Raw genomic sequence first — 15,996 nt, 5'->3', positions numbered from 1 at the left:
TTTCCATTGACTATGACAAGAGGAGAGGGTGATATTTTTGAATAGGCATCAGTACTGAAGCTGTGTAATAAGATCAATTGAGAATAAAGTGGTCTTTGTACTTCATAACAACTAGGTTTTTTGTTTTCATTTGTCCAGACATGCTTTGAACTCACTGGTACTTCTGGCATCTGCAGTACTCTCTGGCAACGAGAATGTCTGGCTGCACATTGAGAACTACTACCCTCTGTTTTGAAACTAGCATATTACAACTGTATTTAATAATGTCAACATTTTTGTATCAAAAGAGACTAAGAGCAATTTCCCCCTATTCACAATCTTTACTGCTAACCAGAATTTTAGCAACTGCCCTCACATGCCCTGTAGAATACATTTTCTCTTATACTATATTTATATATAAAGCAGTTCATGGGAACAACGCTGCAGAAATCTCTCTTTCCACCAATTGCAAAAGAAGCTCTAGTGATTAAGTCAGCGGAAGAATATTAAAAATATTAACTCCTGGAGCCGTCTGTCATACACAAGAGCACAACCTTATGCAACATACAAGATGACTCTGACTGGTGAAAGGCCTTCATACATTCTGCACATTTCTCCCCTCTTCTTCAAAACAAACTCTTCTGCCTCAAGAGCCCTGCCCTTGGGAACACCCTCCTTTGGAGAAGGCAATGTTTACTTGCTGATAGGATTCCGGGCACAGATGGGAGGTACATTCTCTTTTTAAAATGGAAGTTTGTTATCCTGTGTGGCTCAGATCATGACTTCAACCTTGGAGATTCTCAAAGCTGCTATTTTTTATTTTTATTTTTTAAACCTCTTGGCAGAAAGGCAAATTTAGGGTACAAGTCTCACTATCATGTGTTTGCTAATATTTATGTAGAAGGATCAGTTAGTTCTTGACTCATGTTTCGTGCATCCCAGACGTATAAAATCAGGAGGTACCACATGAATCAATGCAGTGACTGTGGACTTGCAAATGCTTGCCACAGAAAGAGATCTCTGTCTCGAGGCAGAGGAAGTTTAGGTGTTTTCTAGTTGAGGTGACTAAGGCTGTAGAGGACAGAGAAAGTTTTGGATTTGCTAGATCTGTGACAGAAAGCTACAGCGTAGCTGCTCACATAAAGGCCTGCAAACCTCGCTACTGATTGCTGGATTTTAGCATTCACAGGGAAAGCCTGGCTCTTTGCAGAAAAGTAATTGCTTATTGCTTTCATAGGGCTAAGGGCAGCAGAGCAAAGCAAAGTTCTTTGGCTTTTGGAAAGAGATCTTTTTGGCAGGGATGCTTTATACATTCACTCTGGTTCTCTGGTTCTCTGGTTGCATTAGAATTGTTCATAGGAGGTTGAAAGGAAAATCTACAGTCATGCAAGTGCCAGAATGCATAGATGCAATGTCCACACTAAATGCCAGTTAGGGCCGTTTCCCCTGAGCCGGAGCAGAACTCACTCCATCTGATTTCCAAAATGAGGAGCAACAAGGAAGATAACTTAAGCGATGTCCGACATGACACATAGCAATTCTCCATAGCAATTCCCTGGCACAGCCTGATGTGACACTGGATTTCTGTTGCTACAGCTTTTTTCTTGAGTTTGAGATAAACTGTAAAGTTATAATATGAATTATAAACAGTTTAAGGTAAATAGACAAGCCTGAACTGACACAGTCTAGTCCCAGAAGATAAACTTGATCTTCAGACTTTGCTCCCATTTAGCTTGATTATTTACCTAAAACACCGAACAGTTTAGGGAATGACTTACACCTTACTCATGGAACACTGATAATGGCTGGGAGTAGGATTTTCAGGTAATCGGTGCATGTGAGTACAGCAGGCATACAGGAAAGATTACTCAGAGTTGCAGTAGGCAAGAGTAAAGATGCTGGCTGACTCTTTTGCCCACCCTGGTTCACCCATACATGAGTGAACCCTTCTGCTGGGTTCTCAGACTGAGGACTAATGCATAAGACATAACCACAACCTTGTTCTGAACAGTTGGTAAGCTTAGCTAGCCAGCTTTCAAGTGACAGTACCCCTACTGAGAATGTGTCTTGTGTGCTTGTCCTGTCGACAGCAAGACTTGGCCCACACTGAGCCTTCCTTTTCCACTGCTCCTCTACTTTCTCATAGTCTGGTCTCAAAATTGCTGCTAGTCACCTTAAGAAAATGCTGTCCCCCAGCCCCCTGTTGCCACCCACTGTCTTTCCTACAGTCCCGGACACTTCACTTTGTGGAATCCTGTCCATATCTCCCTTTGACACACACTGAATATTTCCTTCCTCTAGTACTCATGGGTAGTACTACTGAAGGAGGTCAGCTCATCTGGTGTCAAGTTCTGACAGGGCCTACACACACATCTTGGACAAATGACGTTATTTGCCACCCTTCACCTCCAAACGAGCTTTGCACAACCAGTTTCCCCATAGCATTTTGTTCCCCCTTCCACTGCTGAGCAATGCCAGGACTTCCTTGGTCATACCTTGATTATCTCCAGGTTCCAAGACAAACCCTAATGGATCCAAGTGCATTCTGCTTTCTAGTGAAGAGCGGGCTGATCCAAGACAGTCTCTCACGGTCAAGGGCCATAGCTTCATGGTGGGAGGCACTCAGTAACTATTCCAGACAGCAGCCCCACAAAGGGACAGTCAGGTCTGCTGGAGGACATAGTAGACGAAGAGAGGGCCAGGAGAATGGGCTGAATCCACTTTCTTGGGGCACCTGGATGAACTGATGGCCTAACTACTGGCAGGTGTGATTGAGCCCAGCCCAGCAGGGCAAATTGTGGTACTACAGGCACGTCAGTCTGCTGCCAGCTCCTTTGGAAGCTGAGAACGCTTAATTTAATTTCTTCATCTGCCTAGGAGCTGAGAAGTTACTTCATTTCCCTAGGAAGGCATAAATGTAGCCTAGGCACGCTAGTGTTGCCTCACCACCTAGGTCTCTGTTTGGGGTTTGTGTTTCCTCCTAAATATGGCTTGCCCAGACAAAGCAGAAAAGAAGATAAGCATGCCGCAAGCCTGCCTCAGGGAATACAGCTTGTGCTCCCCAGCTAAGACATAGAGGATGAGTGTGGATCAGCCATTAGAGTGCTGAAAAATTCTACCAAAGCACTCGACACAAAGGCAGTAATGGCCACAAAGTGTTATGTTTACAATAGATGATGGCAGTAGAGGAAGCAGCATTGAAAAATCTAAGTATATTGAGGTCTATAAGGAAAAAAATAAAGAGGCGTATGCCTCTGGCTGCTGATCAGATGCTTGCTGGGCTAAGAGGAACCAGAACTAAAGATTAGCTACATATTAACAGAAATCTCTGGGAGCACTCTGGAGGAAAGGGGATCCATGAAGGGAAAAGGATCTGAAAGGAGCAGCTTTGTTTAAAAAAACTATTCATTATTAATGGAAATTAAAGCCTCAGAACCCAAGATACTTGGGGAAGAGTTCAAGACAAACTTGACAGCTGCAGTAGATGCAAACACAGTACAACAATGCAGCATTGTCATGCTGTAAAGGCCTCCTGACCCAATAGATTCCCATACACCATTCTATTTATCATTTGCCAATCTTTGTCTCAACCAATTCATGTTATCTGGTTCTATTTTGAGGTCTAGTGACCTCATATCTCCAAAGTTCCTCTCATTCCCTCACAGCCCAGCTTATCTCTTTTTTTCAGGAATTGCTTTGTTTCAAAGGAAAGGATGTAGCCTGGACACTCAGCTGATGAGTACCTTTTCAAACACTGCTATTTTTCTCACATAGCTTTCTCCTGCATACTGGTACTCAGACTTTGTGCTCGACAGACACAACCTGGCAGGAGGTCTGGCAGCATGTAATTCAGAGCCAGCTCATTTTTCATACCAGAGAGAAGGCAAAGTCAGCCTGTGAGCTTCACCTTGCTATAAGACAGGTGAAGAGAGATGCAGGTGACAGCATGAAGAACACTGTACGTTACTCCTCTGTGAAGAGAAAATGTTCCTCAAGCCCCTGACTACAGCAGTCAGTTTGATGGGCCCATTTTTCCATTAAGTGCCAGGCCATCAGTTCTTTGTACTTTGTGGGGCTTATGCATCCAGCCATCAGCAACCTGGGCATGGCGGCACATCACAAACACACTGTGAAAGCACTTCAGAGACGTACCACCTTGGCATTTACTGTTGGAGTGGGAAACACCCACCTTGAATATCTGGAGGTTGGTGCCTGGCACTGCCCACCTGGGCACTAGCATACATCACTCTGCTGGGAGCCTGGGAGTGGCTGTAAGGATCAACAAGCAGCAGAAGATGGGGTGAGCTGTGGAGAGGCCCAGCCACCACAGGAAGCTTCTAGGCTCACTGGAGTGGGGGCAGTTGGCTCTTGTCTGTACCAGGTTTGCAGAGCCCATCCTGCCCTGACAATCTGGTGAGTACTGCCAGGGTTGAACGGGCTGTCCCTGTGCTTTGGCTGGTGGCAGGGCAGGCCCCAGCCAGGCAGCTGCAGGGACAGAGGTGAACATGAAGCACCACATGCTGAACAAGAGTGACCCGCTGGGCACAAGCCCTTACTGACACACTATGGGGACTACCATGTCAGAAGATTTATTAATAAAAAAAAGTCACAATAACTTACTCCCTTTGCTGGACAAAGGGCTTGGTATAAAGCGCTCTGGCCTCCTAAAGTAAGACAGGTAAGAGGTGGGTGAGTGTCTCTTGTCCTCTGAGATTGTGGCCATCTCCTGCCCCAGAGGGGGAGTGCAGGCAGTGCAGGAACTACTGGCCACTCAGGGTCAATGCCACAGATCCTGGTGCAGGAGCAGCCAGGTGTCCCTGCCTGTGGCTGGTTTGTGGCCAGCACAGAGACCAGTATGGGGTGCAGATGCAGAGTATATGGAGACCACAGGCACCAGATGCCAGAGGGTGTGGGAGGTGCAGTGGAAAAGGAGAGGTCTGCTTCTTTCTATGGTGCTGAGAGGTCTGTGAAGCAGCAGGACAGCACTGCCTACAGGCAGGGGGATATGGTGCTGGCTGGAAGCAGCCCTGCCTGCCATCTCACACAAGGTCTAGGCTGGCAGAGGCAGGAGGTTGGCTGTAGCTACTTGTCACACTCAAGATCCTGGGCCCCCTCAGCACCCTGGAAGTGCATCTCACAGAACTCCTGGATGCGACTGCAGGCCTCCAAGATCATCTCTTCAGGTACAGTGATCACCACACGGAAGAAGTTTGGATACTCAAAGCACTGAAATGATAAAGAATGAGACTGGCAGATTATTTGGGATACCATTGGTGTCTCAGAGCCTTGCCCTGGGGCCATATCCTATATCAACAAGTGAAACAAGCACAGAACATAGAGTGAAGATGGCATGGTTGGACTCTCACTCCATTAGACATTGTTTCATTCCAAGCATACCTCCCAGCTCCCTCTATAAAAATTAGTGCAGACATAATGCTATGCCAGTCACAGGCCAAAGCACTGTATGGACTGTGTAGGAACCATGGAACAGTCCATAAGGAGGTAGGGATTCTTCCCTTCTTCTCAAAGGGTTAGAGAGGGTCAGAACTAGAGAATGTCTGAGGTCCTAGGATTCAGTGCAGGATGTAGAGCAGGATGGACATAGGCACAAACATGACTCTGAAGTCTGCAGTCTCTTCCTACAAATGTGGGGGACTGGAAATGCAGCATGTGAAGGAGCACAGGTGGGAACAGTACCAAGGCCTCTGAGAGAGTTACTTCAGTAAGGCGGTATGGGGGTACATAAAGTTCAGGGATACAACTCTGCCAACATCTGAAATAAAGAGCAAGTTTGGGACAATCCTGGCAGCTTGACCAAGGACTGTTAGTGAGTTGGAGCTTGCCAGTTGCCATCCCTACACAGCACTTGGACCTCACAGGGTGTACATACACACCATTACAGACCATAAACATTACATACTAGATTCCCAGACTGTCCCCAGAGCTCAAGGATGCAAACCCCTATTGCTTTTCTCCCTATGCTTGGGGCTCTCAGTATCAGACTCACTGTAGCTGGCAGGCAAAACACAGACTGCTCCGAGATGAGCCGCTCAGTGAACTCCACGTCATTTTCAAATTCAGGAAAATGCTCCATTTCAATTTCAACCTGCAGCAGGATGAAACATGGCAACCATTACTATCTACCATGTCCCTGCTCACCCACATTGCTCAACAATTTCCCAGCTAAGTGCAGCTGTCTGTCCTCAGGAACTTTTGCTCATCATTTGGGCTGAGTTGAACATGAGAGACAAACAGAAACATATCAGTGAAATCTGGAGAATTTTTAAGAAGTGAAGTAAATTTAAAACTAACTGCCCAAAGCTGGAATTTCAGTTAAGGACAACTTTAGTCAAAAGCTGGTAGCATGGATACTGGAACCAATTAGAAATGAGAAGGGATAAATAAGATAAAGAAAAAAAAGTGTGAGAGAGAACTCTACCCATTATCTACCACTAATTCCATCATGCAAGAAATCCATAAGGCAAGAAAAAAGGATTGGAGATAAATTAATGAGGTGTGGGAGGGGGGGAGGGTTTTTTTTTTTTTTTTAAGAAAGCGAAGTCTAGAATCCTATGGAGAAAGAATTCTTTGTGGTGAAATAGGTGTGGATGATATAACTGGTAAAATGACAAATAAAATAAGAAATATTCAGTAACTATTTCTGCTCTGTATTTGGAAAAAAAGAAGACTGTCCCATTCTCACATAATCAAAGACATCTCATGAAAATATTCATAAATAAAACAGGTGAGAGATAATTTGCATGCAGAAGGTCTGCATGCAGGAGAAAAATTTTACCAGCTGATTTCATATGGAATAAGTGTTCAGATATTACGGAAATACTAGAGTTGTGAACAAGCCTTAGAGCTATCCCTCTACATAAGCAGCATAGGAATGACTGTAACGCTGGGTAAGACTGGCTACTAGTGAACTGATAAGGATTTATCTATTGAGTATGAGTGAGACTGATGTTGCAGTATATTTCCATTTCTGAGTTCTAGGGTAACCACTGATGACTGGAATGGCGTTTCACCCTCCTCACTTACCATGAGGTACATGGCTCCAGCAGGCCGAACAGGCTGGAGGCCTGGGATAGCTGATAGAGCAGCATAACAAAGGTCAGCATTGGACTGAAAAGTAGAAAGGAGAAAGTTCAACAAGAGGAGAAATTCTAGGAAGCTGATTAGCAAATGGAAACCAAGTTCTGGACCAGGACTATGAACAAGTTTGCCCACTGCAAATAAAGGGGCAAGGAATGCAAACAGTATGGGTGATTATGGCCTTGAGTAAGGCAGACATCACTGAGCTGAACTCAGCAAATCAGGGCTTAATGCTCCACCACCTGGGTCATCAGCTCTAGCTTCAAGGCTGGGCTGCCTGACATGGCCAGTATTCCTGCCACAACAATAAGCTAGAGAGATACTGATTCCCCCACTCCAAATAATACCTGAACAAACTACTGACAACCTGATTACCTTGAGGATGCTGAGGGTGTTGTGGTAGAAGTCAGGAGGCGTTCTGTGCAAGATACGTTCCAGTGCTCCTTGGACAATTGTACAGGGTCCTAGGATCCTTTGGCTCAACCTGATAAGGCCATCCCTGATCTGAAAGAAATATGGTGATATTTGCAGACTGCGCTCAGACTGTGCTTCTGTGCTTTTCTAACAGCTCTGAGGCTTACTGTCTGTAGAAGTTCTCTTCAGTAAGCATGGAGTCCTTCAGAACATTTACTTGACTACATGCCAGGTGTCTGCAGACTATTTTCACTGTCATTCTCTGTTCCCCAGTCGAAGACTATAATGCCAGCAGAAATATCCTTCTGAGCTTTCCAGTCTGACTTAAAACACTTAATATTCTGACTAAATAAAACCAGAGCTAATCCAAATACCACTTTACATGTCCATTAGGTTTGTGCCTATACTCCACACTTTCAAAGTCAACTAGGAAGAACTAACATTAGCTTTTCTGCTCACTCACTGCTGGGTAGAAAGGTCACTGCAGTAGTCACAGCATTTGCTCTCGTAACATGTATGAATAGCCAGACAAAACACTGGCTACACAGCTTGGAATTTTGGTCCCACATTTAAGAGAAAACTTATGAGAGCACATAGACTCCAGAGACTGCTGGATAAACCATGCAATACCATCAATGAACACCAGAGCTATTTGAGAAGAAAGCAGAAGCACACAAACAAGATGAGAGTAAAAGCCAATATATGGGTGCAGATGAAGTAAACGAGAGACATGAAAACCCAGCTTGTGAAGAAAAGAATGTAAGCAATTGGGTTACACCCAAATGAAAGCAAAAGAGCAGTACATGCCTCTATCAGTCAAAGCCCTGCTGATCCACACACTGAAGACACTGCAGATCTGTTGTCTTGACAGTGACATTTGGCAGTTCTCACCTCGTTACCAAAGATGTCTCTCCTGTCGTGGATTAGGATCCAGCCCATTCGCCAGCCTGGGACTAGCCATCGCTTTGCCAAGCCACCACAGGACAAGATTGGTACATTGGTGCTGAGAGTTGCAATGGGTTCATATTTGCAGTCAGCAAACACCTATGACAGGTAACTGTGTTAGGGTTGTCACTGTGTCTCACTGTGAAAACTGGGGGGACTGTGCGTGAGACACAAGAAATGAAGCAGGACATGAAATGTACAGCCAGGACAACACATTACAGGCATGGGACAGGTAGTGTAAGGGTGCAAAGAACTGTGATGGACACTCACCATGTCTCCATAGATCTCATCAGCAAGGATGGGCACACACTGTCTTGATGCCACTGTGGGAGAGAGGGCATTCAACGTAGTCATCCTGTGTCCTCCACAGGAGCAGACTTGCCCTTTTCTACAGGGCCTAGAAGATTCTGAGGGAAGTTCTGCCCCAGGGCAGAGGGTCCCTTTCTTCCTCCCATAGGGTGATCATTTGGAGAGCCCTGTCCTGGCTGAGCCTACTTCTGCTCTCACATGTAGACCACATGCAGTCTTACCTGCCAGGATCTTCTGAAGGTGGCTCTTGCTGAACACAGAGCCACAGGGGTTTGATGGGTTGTTCACAATTATACAAGCTGTTTTCTCATCCACCAGGGACTCCAAATGCTTCAGATCAATTTCCCAGGACTTCTCTGGCTGATGAAAAAAGAAAAGGGGAAGTAGGGTGGAGGAATTGCACTTAATACACAGAGTGAGGTTTGACAAGGTGCTCAAGGATGCTCAGATCATATTTACCCATTTCCCAGGCAGGGTCAAGATTTTTATTTATGTATTTTTAAGAGGCAGAGGTGTCAGGACTGCCCTCTCCAAGCTTGCCACCACTTACCATGAGATTGTAAAGTTTAACTTCAATTCCCATGGACAGTGCCAGAGTCTTGTAGAGAGAGAAGCCAGGCCGTGGCACCAGGATGTTCTGGCCTGGATTAGCCAGCACTGCCAAGGCAAGTTCTATGGCTTGACTGCAGCCACTTGTTAAGATGACATCCTGCAAAGAACACACAGGAATGAGTGGAAAGTGCAACCACTCTGAGGATCCCCAGCCACATGGAATGAGTGTGGAGCCTGACTGAAGTCAGGGAATCAACAGTTAGAGAGCTTGATGTCCATTCAATAAAAGTGGAAGAGAATGGTCCAAGTCAGGGAAAGGGAGCAGCAGGTTGGTGTGGAACAAGGCCATGATTTACCCACAGGTACCAAGGCTGGAGAGGGAACAACAAGAGCTGGGGCAGAGTCCCCATGCCACGTGGTCTAGGAATGGGCAGCAGCAATCTGCCTGTACTGCAGTGGCAGTATCTTGGCTGGACACCAGTACCTGGGCCTCCAATGGTGCCTCTGGGCAGTTGTAATATGCAGCCACAGCTTCTCGACAGGACTGGTAGCCTGTGGAGAGAAGAGCCACACATGACAGACAGGTTTTTACAGAATCTCTCTTTCTCTCTTTTTTTTTTTTTCCTTTTTTCCTTTTTTTCTTTTTTTCTTTTTTTCTTTTTTTCTTTTTTCCCCTCTAGAACAAGGTTCCCAGGTGCCTGCCCAGCCAGGGTAAGCCCATTTGTTAATGGCATTGTGTCAGGGTGGCAGAGATTATCCTGCCTCAGGCCAGGGCTGAGGCTAGACTATCCAGCCTGCAGACCCAAAACAGGGCCAGGTGTGTCATGAGAGAAGACAGGCCTTGGACAGAGGGGTGGTTTTTGCCCCAGCATGTGCTGGACATGGAACATAATTGAGCTGGGTAGAATGTAGCCAGAAAGATGTTTTTACCCGGTAGGAAGCCAAGTCTTGTTGCATGACCTTCACTTGTTTAGTGGTGGTACAAGGGCAGCCCTCTCTGCACTGGGTCCTTATTGTCACAGAGAATTCTGTGAGGCAGGTGTGATGTGTGCTCTGTGTATGCTGTTAGCACTAACTGCAAACAAGGCTCATTCTCTGTAAAGGCAGGGAATTCAAGAGGAGTCCTGGTCAAGGTATACCAGGAGGAATTTGGCCGCAATCCATGGCCAGGAGATACAGTCCTAAGGCCTTCTGTGTCGCCGAAGCCCTGCCTGCTATAATGGGTTAGGAAGCAAAGACAACTGATTGTGGGAGAATCTGGGACTTGGTAGTATCTCAGGGAAAACAGCTATGTGATGCTTTCTCAACCAGATCATGCAGGGAAGGGCACTCATGGCATTCGGGACATACACATTTGTGAGCTCATGGGACTGCTGAGAAGGGTAGCTGCAGAGTGCTACTGGAGAGATGTCCATAAAGCTGCTGTGGGGAAGGACCTGCCACATGCCTAAACTATGTCAGCTTACCTACAGATGGAGCATAACCATTGTAACGTCCTGAGTCCAAAGCCTCCTTCATAGCTCGTGTGACTTCATCATTTGTGGGAAGGTTTCCAAAGACTGTTGGGTCTCCTTTTCAAAGATTGAAAAATAACAAAAATCAGAAAAAAAAAGAAAAAAAAAAGAAAAAAAAAATCAGTTCTCGCTGATCTGCGGCAGGCACAGAGCCTTGTGGCAATCTGGCATATTCTGTTGTTCCCCACAAGCTTTGTGGTTCAGAGCCCTGCAATCTGGCAGCCCCACAAGCCACCTCACTGCTCAGAGGTTTCAGCCACAGCACTGTGCTCACCTAAAGACAAGGAGATCATGGCTTTCTTTGGGTTGGGCTCCACCTTCATGCTGTCTACGATGGCTCTGACAGGATTGAAAGTCTTCTTTGACATTTCAGAAGCCCTGACAGCCCATCTTGGCTTCCGGCCCTTCACCTTTCCCAGTGACATGCTGTTTCCATTGGTCTTGAGATGAATATCCAACAGGGGGACATGATCTCCTTGGCCATTCACTTGGATCAGGTACGAGTCCATCCTGAAAGTTGTTAGTGGTAAATGGATTTCCTGAGCTTAGTTAGTACATGCCAGATGAAGGCTCTGCCTACCTGGGAGTCACTGCTTATCAATCTCCAAAACTAAAACTTCTGAAAGCTGCAGAACTGCCTACTGCCTATGTGCAAATCAATCACTGGCAGCAAGTGAAGCTGTATTTAGGATTAGGAAGGAATGAATCTCCACACACAAGTGAGCTCACAATGGAGCAGGAAAGACGAAGGTATTTCCCTATGCTAGTCATATTGCTTCTTATTATGGGGGCAATTGCTGTGCCGGAGAGGAGCCATCTTGCTAAATCATAAATGCATCATCTAGTAGTTAGCAGCATACTATAGTCATTGCATGGCTGCAGATTCAGTGTTCTGCTGATAGAAGGGCCAAGTCTTGCATTGCTCCCCCCACCTGTCAGCTATTAACTTGCAGACCCCAAGTTGTAACCCAGTATGTGTGTGTACCACACCCAGAAAGTCCCTCCCTCCAGTCTGCAGATAGAAATAAGATACTGTTAAAATTAAACCTTAAATAACAAAAAAAGTAGTTCTGATACCATCTTATCAGGATACAGTTAACAGTGTTAGGGTGTAGGTTATGGCAGCACTCCAGTCCAAAACAGGCTCCAGATCAAAAGGAAGTGCATAAAAATCAATGAAGAAATGCTGGTGGGATCATGAGGGAAATTAAGCTGGTGACACCATCCCAGGCAAAGTGCCTGCAGTCCTGCCTGAGGCTGGGTAACAAGCAAAGTACAGCACAGGAACAGCTGCCTTCTAGACCTCCAAAAGTAGGCAGGAAAGTATCGTACGTATACCCAAATTACCACCTAGTCCAAAACAGCAAAAGCTTAAGATCTTCTGCTACCTCAGGAGGAGGTTAGGGCCAGAGCCAGCAGAGACCTCCTTAGCCACCAAGCCTATTCTCAGTGACATCAGAATTGTGCCTTGTAATCCTTTCATCAACTGCCCAAACTCTGTTTCTTCAGGCTCTTTTTCTGTGCTCCACTAAAAGGCAACTCACTGAACTGCCTGTGACCCAGTCCTGATGGTAGTAATATAGCCCCATCAGCTGTTAGATGCCATCTTCACAGATATTCCAGATGTGATAAACAAGGGAGCTAGCTGACCCTCCCAACACTGAAAGGGTTGTCGCATTACCTGGCTCAGGAAGGATTTGCCACATGAACAAATATCTCACTGATTCAGTAAGGTTTGCTCATAGATATGCCCCATGCTGCTGAAGTTACTCTACCAGCAGTACTTCCTCTTTAAAGCAACTGAGATAGATCTAAGAGGTGGTAGTGACAAAAGAAGATTTAACGTTCCCTACTTATAATGCCTCATGAGTGTCCTTTGTACCAAAAGAAGGGTAACTGAAGAACCACACTAATTCTTCATAACTGCATAAAAAACTGAGAAAATAAATGAGCCGCATGTCTCTGTTCAACAACAGAGATGAATCCCAGTGTACAATGCACATCTCAGCAGAGCCTTCAAAACACCTTGCAACATGCAGAGGGAAGCTGCACATGCAGGCAAAATAGATGCCTTCAGTGTAGGCAGACAGGGAAACACTCCCCACACATCAGCATCACCAAAGAAGGTACCAGAGGATTGTACTTTACCTTCTAACAGCAGAGAGAGGGAGTCACCAACAAGCTTAGAGGTCCAGTCCCTACTTTTCATCCAAGACAAATCTTGAGAAGGAATTCCTGCAAATTCTTGCGCATGAAATAAGCCCCCAAACTGGGCGTTGGGACAGAATCCTTTAGCCATTGGCTCACAGAGAGGGCTGCTCTCTCCACCCAAAAACGCCCTCTCCTCTGTAACCACATTCACTGCAAATAACGGGAACATGCTTGCACATTAACTCTTTGTGAGTTAGCCTGCAGTTTTGCTTCCTGGAAGCCTTGGACCACCACCCATCTGAATTACTTCCCTCTGCACTCGAAGACTTGATGGTAGGGGAAGAGGAAGAATCCCTTACTGCAGAGCCCATATTCCAGCCCTAGCATCTTGTAATACACCAAGAATGGGTTGGTGGACTCAGCAGATAGTAATGGTATGTCTTGCCCACTTCAAAGGCTCTGAGTTCTTAATGCTGAGAAAAGGCATGTGGCATAGCTACACAGAGGGGATGTTTTTGCCTATAGGATGGTGGGAGGGAAGCACTTCCCTAGCAGGCACCAGGAGCTGAAGGGTTAAAGGAAGCTCAAGTTACCTTTTTTGTTATTGTTGTTTAATTTTGTTGTCGCAATGCCCAAGCAAACTCTCATCATTTTGGCAGGTAACAGAGATGATGAAATTCCCTCCCCTCTGATAGGGCTGCAAGCACAAATGATACTGTTACCAGAAGGCTCTTTCTTCTTAAGCAATGTAAAATCTATGCTTTCTTGTCCTTTGCCTGCTACAGACTGCGGATAAATAAGAAAGCCATCCACACCCTTCCTGTCTTCCAAGGGCTGCTACAAGTCTTCCTCTACTACCTTGACAGCAAATGGCTGGAGATCAAAGAGCTGCTTAGAGGCAAGAGGCATCCTACTATCTCCTGGTAAATGGACTGCTGACACCTTCATTGCAGAGGTCAGCAGTAACCATTTTTTTTTCTTTTTTTTTCTTTTTTTTCTTTTTTTTTCTGGTCATACCCACTCTGTTCTCGTGTGGGAGGGAGGAGGACCACCTGTGCTTAGCACATGCCCACTGCATTACCAGCAATAAGGCTGCATCTCCCCAGGTGCAGTGGTGTGACCCTCCCAGCCCTGGTCATGGGTCTAGGGTGAAGTTGTTGGGGAGTTCTGACCTGCTGTTGGCTGCAGTGCTATACTAGGTGCTGCTGAGGGCACAGCAGGGGCTAGTGACATAGGTTCTGGAGATGGGCTGGGACCTGGTGGTTTGCAGCCAGTGAGGCTGGACAGACACTCCTATCCCAGCTTGACTGGCAGGCCTCCCACAGCAGCCACCCTTGGGGTCTTTGGACAAGGAATAATCCCTTTCAAAAACATCTAACATAGAAATATCTTGTTTTCAAGCTTTGAAGCTGTTTATATTCTCTTCTGTTGAGAGCTGCACAGCTCTAGTTTTTCTCTTCTTTTTCTGAAGTCTGAAATGGATGACCTTCAAAAGCTCAGGTGTGTCCTCTCCAAGCACCAGCGGGTAATTTTCTCACTTCTCCTAGCTAGCCTCATCTCTTGATGTGCTGCAGCCCTACCAGGGTTAAATATGCTGCTGGGAGGTCTCAAGGACGCTCCTGCATGTTCTGCCTAGCAACAACACTGAACTGATGCAACCAGAGCTCTACCCATAATTCTGCACACTGCAGTGGGGTTCAGGAGAGGGCACGGTTGGGTGGCCTGCTGCCAAGAGGAGAAAAATGTGGCTCTGGAGGCACAGGTAGACTCAGCTACACAGGGATGAGAACCTGTCCAGACATGGGAAGGACACAGTGCAATGGGGTCAGTGGGTTTATCCTGCTATTGTTATGCCCTTCTCTTCTCCCTGCATGACTCCAGTCCTTATCTGGTCAGTCCCATGTCATACAGCCCTCCCCATCACCTTGTGCCCACAAAGCCTCCCAGGAACAAAGCATGAACACATGGCTCAAGTTTTCCAAATACAGTGACACCAATCCATGCATAAAGCAGCAAAAGAGGTGTCCATACTCTGCAGTGCGTGTGTCTGCAGTAAGGCAGCTGGTGGTACTCTGTATTCCACCAGCCCTCACACACTCTCTCTTCCTCTTCCTCAGCAGTTCCTCCTAATGGGTTTCTTGTTTTGTGCCCCTTCAGCTCCCTTTTTCTTCTGTAGCATCAGCAATGGGCCTTTGTCTTATTGGAAGAAGAAACTGATGATGGCTTTGATGTTTCCTTGGTACTGCCTTGCTCTTGTACCACAACTGCTCTGAAGACTGTTTCTGTGAACAGAGGTCAAACCTACAAAACCAAGCAGTTCCCTCTTCCAAGACGAGCCACAGTTATAAAGGAGGACTGACAAATGGCTGCTCTAATGGAGCATGGATGTAACCATTGCTACACTGGCAAATCTATGCCTTCAGTTAGGCTGCAGGCAGGACATACTCCAATACTACTATTCAGGATATGTTGATCCAGGGACAAACACTCAGCTGCTCTGCACAAAAATCTAGTAGGATCAATTTCAGATCACCTCAGCAATTACCTCCTTGCATTTTGCTTATCTTTCCAGCAATTTCTGTCTGCTTCTTCCTGACACTGGCACAGCCCTAACAAGGTCAGGGGTGCTCCACTAAATGTCTGTCGCCTAATTGCTGTTTAGACCTTTCTAGTAGTATCGGTCTTTAATAACCAAGCATGTAATTTTTCCCTTTGTTTTTTATTTTAATCAATTTCTTATTAATCTCTCCTGTAGAAGAACAAACAGCTGTGAAGACTCCTTGGCTACAGTGAATTTTGTGACTGATTACTGGTTCCCAAGACATTTCTAACTGAGCAAAGCATCAAGTACCCCAGGCTCATGGAGTGTCAGCAGCACTGGTAACTACAGGCCCAGCAGCCACAGTGAAGGATTAACAAGCCCTCCTAGAGCTGCAGCAAAGAATGCTCCACATTAGCGGCCACATGAGTGGCTCCTGGGTGCAGGCACCGGGAAGACAAGCACCTTGCCAAGCCTTGTTCATTGCTTACATCC

The 15,996-nt window shown here is 46.1% G+C and overlaps 1 protein-coding gene across 1 annotated transcript; it reads right to left on the bottom strand.

Annotated features, from left to right (window-relative positions):
• Positions 1 to 4,552: 4,552 nt before the first annotated feature.
• Positions 4,553 to 13,070, bottom strand: TAT (tyrosine aminotransferase). Its single transcript, XM_031615296.2, has 12 exons — positions 12,960 to 13,070; positions 11,086 to 11,321; positions 10,764 to 10,868; positions 9,782 to 9,849; positions 9,296 to 9,454; positions 8,967 to 9,105; positions 8,707 to 8,759; positions 8,383 to 8,535; positions 7,453 to 7,581; positions 7,024 to 7,107; positions 5,987 to 6,085; positions 4,553 to 5,205 (listed from the first exon to the last, which is right to left on the bottom strand). The coding sequence occupies exons 2-12, from the start codon at positions 11,318 to 11,320 to the stop codon at positions 5,062 to 5,064; spliced, it is 1,368 nt and encodes a 455-aa protein (XP_031471156.1). The 5' UTR covers position 11,321; positions 12,960 to 13,070; the 3' UTR covers positions 4,553 to 5,061.
• Between the last annotated feature and the right edge of the window lie 2,926 nt (positions 13,071 to 15,996).

Source organism: Phasianus colchicus, chromosome 13 (assembly GCF_987193195.1).
Source record: "Phasianus colchicus chromosome 13, bPhaCol1.hap1.1, whole genome shotgun sequence".
Lineage (NCBI taxonomy): Eukaryota > Metazoa > Chordata > Aves > Galliformes > Phasianidae > Phasianus > Phasianus colchicus.
The sequence above is the reverse complement of the archived record's forward strand: the minus strand, read 5'-3'. Positions and strand labels throughout refer to the sequence as shown.

What these genes read in the sequence shown, in the direction of transcription:
- TAT (XM_031615296.2), bottom strand. Translation starts at nt 11,320, where the DNA reads ATGGACTCGTACCTGATCCAAGTGAATGGCCAAGGAGATCATGTCCCC. An exon ending in TGGTTATGCTCCATCTGTAG is followed by an intron (nt 9,850 to 10,763) that starts GTAAGCTGACAT and finishes TTCTCTCCACAG; the next exon opens with GCTACCAGTCCTGTCGAGAA. An exon ending in AGGCACCATTGGAGGCCCAG is followed by an intron (nt 9,455 to 9,781) that starts GTACTGGTGTCC and finishes TGTTCTTTGCAG; the next exon opens with GATGTCATCTTAACAAGTGG.